This window comes from Osmerus mordax, chromosome 15 (assembly GCF_038355195.1).
Source record: "Osmerus mordax isolate fOsmMor3 chromosome 15, fOsmMor3.pri, whole genome shotgun sequence".
NCBI lineage: Eukaryota > Metazoa > Chordata > Actinopteri > Osmeriformes > Osmeridae > Osmerus > Osmerus mordax.
In genome coordinates this window covers 9,261,651-9,270,699 of record NC_090064.1, presented here as the reverse complement: position 1 = coordinate 9,270,699, position 9,049 = coordinate 9,261,651, and the positions used below count along the sequence as shown (strand labels likewise).

At 41.2% G+C, this 9,049-nt stretch overlaps 1 protein-coding gene across 1 annotated transcript; it reads left to right on the top strand.

Moving 5' to 3' along the window:
- The first annotated feature begins 581 nt into the window (after window positions 1-581).
- On the top strand, window positions 582-8,418 carry shha (sonic hedgehog signaling molecule a). Its single transcript, XM_067251655.1, has 3 exons — window positions 582-1,048; window positions 4,620-4,881; window positions 6,772-8,418. Exons 1-3 carry the CDS (start codon window positions 755-757, stop codon window positions 7,464-7,466), a joined length of 1,251 nt encoding a protein of 416 aa, XP_067107756.1. The 5' UTR covers window positions 582-754; the 3' UTR covers window positions 7,467-8,418.
- Window positions 8,419-9,049: the final 631 nt, after the last annotated feature.

Genomic DNA, 9,049 nt, shown 5'->3' with positions numbered 1-9,049 from the left:
ATGAGCACAGATGTAAATTAGAGCATGCATAGTTAATAATAGGCCGAGTTCATAGTTACATTGAGTGGTTTATTCCATTGCAGCCTCCTATAGGAGGAATGCAGGTCATTCGCGCACCGTGCCATTTCCTCGCCCTTTCCCGTGAGGAAAACGCTGTATTCTATTCATTCAAACCAGTAACGTTAAAATGACCTTAAGTAGATAAGTAAATTTCAGCCCGTGTGGCACTTTTTTTTATATCTGACAAGTTTTGTGAAAGGTTGAGGAATAAGGGAAGGGAAGAAAGATGTGTACCAAATGTTTTCACGTGAAGCAGACCCTCCCCTCGAACCTTCCCCTCAGGTGGAAGAAATCTTTAAAGTTTTTTTACTCTTTTGTGGGATAACATCAGACGGGTTTATAGGCGAACCAATCAGGTCCCTCCCCTGCCATAGATCGCTGCTATAATACATAGCAGTAAAAGCCGTCTGCTCGCACAAGCTGCTGTGGCTCGACTACGTAGATATTCTGTGGCTAATTTTTTCCACTTTTTATCCACGTAACCGCGACCCTCCTTCGATGTGTCCCGTTATCATTTCGCAGAAGCGATCATTTCCGCACCTGCCACGGTAGTGCTCGGGCGGCACGGTACAAACGAACTAGAGGAGGAGGCAAGGACATTGTGGAAGCGTCGGAGCAATAGCAGGGAGAGCTATAGAAACGGCCGCCAGTTGATAACGCAGAGGCTCCGAGTGATTTAGATCAAATTGGCGAAATGCTGCTGACAAAATTCGTTGTGGGTTTCATCTGCTTGTCCTTGGTGTCCTCTGTGATGGGCTGTGGACCAGGCAGAGGCTACGGGAGGAGAAGACATCCGAAGAAGCTTTTACCTCTGACGTACAAGCAGTATATCCCAAACGTCGCGGAGAAGACCCTAGGGGCAAGTGGCAGATACGAAGGCAAGATCACACGGAACTCCGAGCGATTTAAAGAACTGACTCCAAATTACAATACCGACATTATATTCAAGGATGAAGAGAACACAGGTGCGGACAGGCTTATGACTCAGGTAAGGAGAATACCTTTTTGATGCACCTTTCATAATGCACTGTCAGTTGTGAATTATATTGCACCGAATGCGCACCATGAAGTGAAGCCAGCATAATTTTGCCGGTAGCTATTGAACTCCATCTTTTATCTTTTTAAACTTCGATGTATAAAGAGGTGCACCTTCATAACCAAAGCATAGGAGTTTTGATTGAGGCTTGCAAAAGGTATTGGCTTATGAATCACGCCAGGAGACGTGACGTGCTGGAGGACAGGCAGGACACTCGGCCCTTCTGATTGTGCCAGTTTATTTGAAATATTTATGTAGTCCTGTCCTCATATCTATATTTGTATTCTTAAGGCCCTTGCCTATGTTATGGTAGTCGCATCTAAGATGCTCATTTAACCAGTCTCTGGATATGCGTGTTTCTGTCCATAAAATGAAGATTACATCATATTTTAAATAGCCTAACCTTATATCGTAATACCGGTGCTATATAGACTAAATGCAGTCGGAATAGACTATAAACAGTCGGTCTTTTATGCATGGATTGACTCATTTCAACAGTCTTGTACAGGCAACTGTAATTCACCCTGTCGCAGTCATGCTTATCGGTGCATGAAGAAATTGACATTTCTTTGAGAATGTTCTGAATACTATCACTACTTCATACATGGGTGGGACGCGACCAATTAGTGGTTATGTTGCGAGGCGCACCGACGCAGCCCTGGGTGTCTATTGGTTTCTCAAATGTGCATCCTTTTTGGTGAATTGGATTGGATACTTTGACATATTTGCACGCTGAATGTTTTTCTTGCGTTTGCCGTTTTGTATCCAGGCTATTATATTGGCAAATGTTGCATTTCACAGATTATTTGCACAAACGGACTTTAAGGTAGGCTGTAACTGGAAAACCTTTGTGGTGTTCAGGGCTTGTCTTGACCGATGAAAAGTGTGTTTTGCACTGGCTCTAGCCCTATCTCCACAAAAATTGCCAGGGTGGGTTGCTTAATCAGTCCGGCCACCTTAAAATGCCACTGAACCTGAAGTAGCGCAAAGATGGAGGCGCGCGCAGGAGTCCCTGAACCGTACACCGTGCCATGGGCACGCGCTCAGATTAAATATTCACCCTGCGTGCAGTCCCTTCATCTCTCTTGACTCTCCCTTCCAGTATTCCGTTATACAGCCAACTGTACGTCTCTCACTTGAGAGCTATACGGAGCTTACCTAACATTAACTATTTCTTTGGCGCTGTCATGTTAAGATTTTATGGACTAACCTTCAATCCTAACATCTCAATTAAAATGTAGCCAATATTCTTATCGATCAGTGACGGAGTGACTGTTGAAGACTACCATTTTGAATGCATAGCATGCTGAAACATTCCCTTGGGAATAGACCCCCCTCCAATCCTTGCCACTTTTACCCTGTTGAGTCTAGCCGGTAGCTGTTGAACTTATGACCTTTTCCTCATTGGAAAGTGGAGGAACGTAAAATGGCACTGCATGGCCCCAAATGAAAGCATGAACAAAAAGTTTAAATCCGGCATTTATCCTAACATTGAAATACCATAGTTTGACGTGTAGCCTACAGCCTTTAGTTATATTTCGTGGAACATTTGCGTGCGACGTTCGTTTAACAGTTGCGCATGACATTAGAGAAGTTTGCTTACCTCCCTGTTTTGGTGCAAATTGGGTTGTAACCGACACTTGGAAGTCTATATTGTTTAAATAAAGTATAAGTAATTGTTATACGTCTATTGTGGTTTTCTTTAAATCAATCTCTAAATCAATCTCCGGTTATGAAGATCTCTTACAGCGCGATATAGCCTCAGGTTGCGCCAGTGTGAGCGCTGAAACTAGAAAGCCAAATTCGCTTCAATGAAATTAACGAAGTAGTCATTTTACTGACATTTTAGTTCACACACACTTCAGTGAACACAGCGGAAGGTTTTTGTATATTCCCCGCAAAGGAGATAAAATTGAGGCGGATTGGTGGGTTGTTTGCGCAGACAGGTACCTGATAAGTGTTTCCTCTAATTCATTTGTGAAAAGATTAAGAGGGAGGCAGCGGGCGAGGCTTGTTGAACAACTTTAGCCTGAGCACAAAGCGCCGGCCGAGGAAGTCCTGCTGGGCTTCACGGTGGCTGAGCAGAATTTGGCTTGATTTGCGGCACACGACCCAATGAATTAATAAATAGTTTAGGCTTTACGGCTCTTGACTCCAACAATCCCACTCAGAATGTGCATGGTTTTGTTGTTTTTTCATCCGGGGCATTCTACAAGTGCCAACGGCTTATAAAAATATCCATTATGACCCCTCGTCTCATTTACATATTGGATATGAATCATTGCAGGCAATGTGCTTCAGAAACACTTTGAGCCCAAGTAAGACGAACTGTAGGTTATGATCCTCATAATCAGAATGAAAAGTGAAACGATAGGCTTATGCATGCGTTTAGCTATGTGTGTGTGTGTGTGTGTGAGGGAGGGGGGGGTGCTTGCGCGTGCGTTTGAGCTAGTGTGTGAAAGGGAGAGAGAGTGATGGAAAAAGATAGATGGGGAGGATGATCAGGCGTGCGTGCACGCGTGTAAGTGTGCCTCATTACTCCATATTCGCATGTACTAGGTATCTTGCACAACATATGGGAGCAACAACTAAAACGGACACATTTAAGTAGGCCTGTCGCGTCCCAAGAACTTGCATTACAAGAATAATTCAACCGCCTTTCTGAGATTGCGCAGTGAAAATACTCTTTGGGATGTGTTATTTGACATATCGATTCAGTGTAGGAAAGAAGAAGGAGGCTAAGCATCTTCTCTAAGGGTCCAGAGAAAGGGTTAGGGTGCAACACTTTAAAGGCCAACTATTCTATTACTTGGTTATTCTTCAAGATTATCCCCATAAATTATTAATGCAAAGAAAACAATTTACGACGTTACATCCATCTCTCTTTTTCACAGATTTATAATTTCAATGAATTAGTAATTGTGAGCTAATGATCTCTGACATAGAATCTTTCATAGTGAGCGGTCACTACTTTCCTTGACCAGTTATCTATATGTTTTAGGCCAGTCAAGCGGATGCAATGGCTTATCAATTTTTCATCACGAGCTTTTCAATCTGAGATATGCCCTCGACGCTGCTCCCCCAAAGAACGTTCTAGCCTGAAACATAACCCATAACATTTTGTGTACGTATGTCTCCAATGTGTCCATATATAGGCCTCAATATCGATAGAGAGCACTATAGATCAGATTATTGTGGATCTGAATGACTCAAACGTGTCAATTAAAGATTGTTAGCACGTGATGCTTAAGGGGAGATGATACTTTCTTATTTGTGTAGGCCATTAAATGATTCATAAATCCACCATCATTTGATGTTAATTTGTGGAATTGCCACCGTTACCTTATCCACACCCAAAATAGCAAAAAATGCCCCCATGATACCCCATGATAACTTGCATTTCTTGATCTATCACAGATGCATTCCGTTAATCTGAAATCCGTTTGAAAAACCTTGTTTCTGAAATATACATTTTCACTTGGCTTTTTGTGTTCGACTAATGGGACATTTTATTTTCCAATAGAGATGTAAAGACAAGCTGAACTCGCTGGCCATCTCCGTCATGAACCAGTGGCCCGGGATAAAGCTGCGCGTGACAGAGGGTTGGGACGAGGACGGACACCATTCCATGGAGTCGCTCCACTACGAGGGAAGGGCAGTGGATATCACCACGTCTGACAGAGACAAGAGCAAATACGGCACGCTCTCCAGACTTGCGGTGGAAGCCGGATTCGACTGGGTCCACTACGAGTCCAAAGCCCATATTCACTGTTCCGTCAAAGCAGGTGGGATCCCAATGCATATTTATTGTTTTAACCAACGACAAAATCTCAAATGCAAAACATGTTTTTAAATCCGACTTCCCAATTACCTCCCCCCTTCAATTCAGAACAGGTTAACGGGTTGGTAGCAGGTCTATTAGGCTATACGTTATGCATCTTCTTTTTGAACAAGAGTGAAGATGTTTTTTTTGTCAACGAATTAGCAACACACTCCGCGAACAACTGATAAGTATGCTAATTATCAATGGGCGTACTGTTAGTGCGTCATTAAATAGGCCTAGCGTATCCGATTAAATAATGCCTTCCTGCTGCTTTATGTAGGCTATTCTGTGTGAACCACACCGCTGCATGTTCTTTGCTGGCATGCCATGCAGCTTATTTCCCGATCTTACATCGCCCCACACCGTTTCTATGTGGGAACCACGACCCTTTCACGTGAATATTCTCCCGAAATACACACAAACAAAATCACCTACTAAAATGATTTGATGATCTACAACCCAAACGGTGAATAACACCTATAGGTTAGCAGGTGGGTATACTCACTTTTATTCTTACCATGGAGACGTTATCGCATACTTCTCAATGCTAATGTTGGACTATGCATTTTAAGCTAAATCCTAAAATGAAGACAAACATGGTCATAGCATAGCCTATATTTTTGATTGGAATTCTACAACAGGCCTATCTTTCATAGCAATAGACTATGTATAGTCAATAGAACACACTGATCAAAAAATGACACATTTAGGCAAGTGGTCTAATTGGTTTTAAATCCATGCTCTAATGATTCAACACAGATGGACACTACTATGGGCCTATTTCCTTAAAATACCGAATTAGATTTTGAGTGGGCAAATCCTCTAGTTGGGATTCAGGACACACATTTTGAGATCATATACGTGTCATTGGGGGTCGTGTGACTTTACCAAAAGGATTTAGACTAAGCAATGTTGAATTCGTTTGGGGCAAATCTGGTTTTCAATTGTCACCTTATTTCATGCCCGCGAATCTTAAAAGAAGATTAAATCCCGAAATTCAGCAAGCCTATTCTTTTCTGTTGAAATGTGTGTTTACTGACAGTGTGATCCTGGAGATTGGAATGTGAAGAGTTCTCCCAAGGCCCGAATTATTGTCATCAAGATTGACAACAAAGCTGGGAGAAGTGTTAAAAAGAGAGACATTGATGTTGAGCAGCAGCAGGCATTTAGAGTCTGGGTCCTCATTTAAATTCAAATCTACATCTTGAGAGGCTTGGAAAAGTGGCTCCACTGGGTAAATAGTGTTTGCGGCGCTCTTGTTTTTTTTCTGAGTAGGCTATGTGTGTGAATTGTCACATAGAGGTTTCTGCACCTGAGTAAATATGGGAAGAGTCGCTGGGAAAGGCATAAGTGTTCTCTTCCAAGAGTGGCTCGCCCCAAAAGCAGATTTAGAATGACAATGTCCGCTCTTTATTGGTTTTTAATTAAGGCCAGAAGACCAAAGGCTTTCAGTTTTCTAGTCTTAGACAACGAGAAGCGCCCAACACGGTTTGAATGAGTCCCTACTACGTTCACATAGCTGGCATTAGGACATGGCACATGAATATGGCCCACCGTATTGTATAGGCTGGATATAATAGGCTACATAGAAACCTTTATGTTTTCAAGTGCGAATGTGCTCTGAAAGATATGAATAAACGCATCTGGTAAATCATTCTCTACACAACTAATGTTAGAAATGGGATATAGGCTGTAGGCTTCCGCCTCTATACAGTATACTGTGTTCATGCAAACAGGTGCTAAAAGGCCTATGCGCTGCGCATCATCCATGATAAATACCTACATTCATCTTATTGACTTTATTGAATTTATTTATTAATGTACTAATAACAACAATATTTTATTTCAACAGAAAACTCTGTAGCTGCGAAATCGGGAGGCTGCTTCCCAGGTTCTGCATCAGTTACCCTTCAAGATGGAAGTAGGAAGTCTGTTAAAGATCTCAAAGTTGGCGACAAAGTGCTGGCTGCCAACACCGAGGGGGAGCTCGTTTACACCGATTTCATCATGTTCATTGACCAAGATTCGACAACCAGAAGAATGTTTTACGTGATAGAGACTAAAGAAGCGACTCAGAAAATTACCCTCACTGCTGCGCATCTCCTCTTTGTTGTCAGCAACTCAACGACTGACCTGCACACGATGTCAGCAGTATATGCCAGCAAAGTCAAACCTGGGCAGAAGTTGGTGGTATTTGATGATTCACATAACCAACTCAAGTCTGTGACAGTGGAACGGATTTACATGAAAGAGTACGAAGGGTCATTTGCTCCAGTTACTGTACAAGGAACCGTCGTGGTGGACCAAGTGCTTGCGTCGTGTTACGCAGTAATTGAAGACCACAACTTGGCGCACTGGGCCCTCGCGCCAGTTCGGTTCAGCTACTGGCTTTCTTCTTTGCTTTTCGCTAAAGACTACACCGAGCCCAACGCCACCGTGCACAAGGACGGAGTGCACTGGTATTCTAAGATTCTATATCAATTAGGAACGTGGCTCTTGGACACTCACTCGATCCATCCACTTGGGATGTCAATAATCTCCAGTTGAAACGTCATAGCCTATGGCAAGAGCAAACTGAGACTAATGTAGGACAATAAACAATAGTAGAATAAAAAGACAAAGGCCCCAGCGGAGTTGGGATATTTATTTCAGTGACTTTTACATGGTGTGTCCCTTTCAAAGAATGAATGGAGCCTTAAACGTTTTCTTTTAATAATTTATTCTCATTTGAACTCGCTGGTACCACACAAATGGATTCTAAAACGGTGTGACCAGCAAATTGCGCAGAATCTATTTTTGTATATCTCAAGTAAACTGCAAAGAGAAAGAAGAACATGTAGAAAGAATTAAACTTTCTTGACAGTTTGTAATGTTCTGTGCATATATGTGCAACTGACTGTTATATTTTGGGGAGAACAAACTTCGTGGGGGTCCATAAATTATATTTTTTATACACAGAATTGTAAATTAGATTTTGACAGATCGTTACCGAATCACATTTCGTTATTTGAAATAGTGTAAGATACGAGAATATATTTTAATTTAAATACAGTAGTTGGGAAAGTATTGGAAATCGTGTACTGCTTTGTTTATTAAGAATTATATTATTTTGAAGACGTTTCATTTATGTTGTCAGAGTGGGACAGATATTCTGCCTCATGTCTGCTCCCTCTGCTTGTGTTTCTTTTTTCTATTTTTCTTTGAGAAAATATGAAATGCACATTCTGACAATTCAGTAACATTATAAGTAGTACAGAACAAACGTTTTGTTGAATAAATTAATAAGTAACTCCTGTAAATTTACTAAAATGTATTTTTCTTTTCATATTTTGTAATAGGGAAATAGTTTTATAGAAATTACATGCGGCAGATGCACAGTTTGGATAGTGTATAACAGCGTGACCATACCAGTTACCTTTCATAACGGCGATGTGTCAAAAATGTCTAGAGTTTATTATTTATATGTTTATTACAAAATGAGATAAAGAAAACGTTCAAAACTGCAGTTGTTACATGTCTTTGTCTCCAAATAACCCACATGTGATAAACCTGCCAGAATCAAAACTGATTCTTTGGTTTAATTGTTCAATTTGAATTGCATTTCGTAGCCTAAATATCCATTAGATTCGAATTATACTCAACTCTATTAAGGATTTGTTCCACGCAATATAGACCGACCTACCTACAACACAGATGAGTTGTTAATTATTGGATTTTTGCTAACTATGATTTTGGCAAACCACGAGGTTTCATAGCAGGCTATAAGAAATATTAGGATTCTGCTTCGCTTTGAACTTCTTGGTGTCTGCTTGCGAAATGTAGAGACCCCATGTTAAATTTAACGAGCTTAGCCTTTCGCAAATAACTTCTGAAAAATCTATAGACAGATTAAACAGAACCGTACTTGTTAGTCATAAATCTGCTTGCAGACAGAGGACAGTGGCAATTCAATTTACAGGAAACGTCCTTAAATCATACATTTACTGCTACAGTTCATTGACACATTTCACTGCCATTTGAATTGAAAAGGCATGGACAGTTTGTGTAACATTATTGCAAGTATTTGGCTGGAGTGCAGTGACTTAAAATCCAGACCTACAGGGACACATAGTCTTACCAAAGCAAGCCAA

Coding starts and splice junctions, on each gene's coding strand:
- shha (XM_067251655.1), top strand. CDS start 755: ATGCTGCTGACAAAATTCGTTGTGGGTTTCATCTGCTTGTCCTTGGTG. Junction 1,049..4,619: donor CGGACAGGCTTATGACTCAG/GTAAGGAGAATA, acceptor ATTTTCCAATAG/AGATGTAAAGACAAGCTGAA. Junction 4,882..6,771: donor TCACTGTTCCGTCAAAGCAG/GTGGGATCCCAA, acceptor TTATTTCAACAG/AAAACTCTGTAGCTGCGAAA.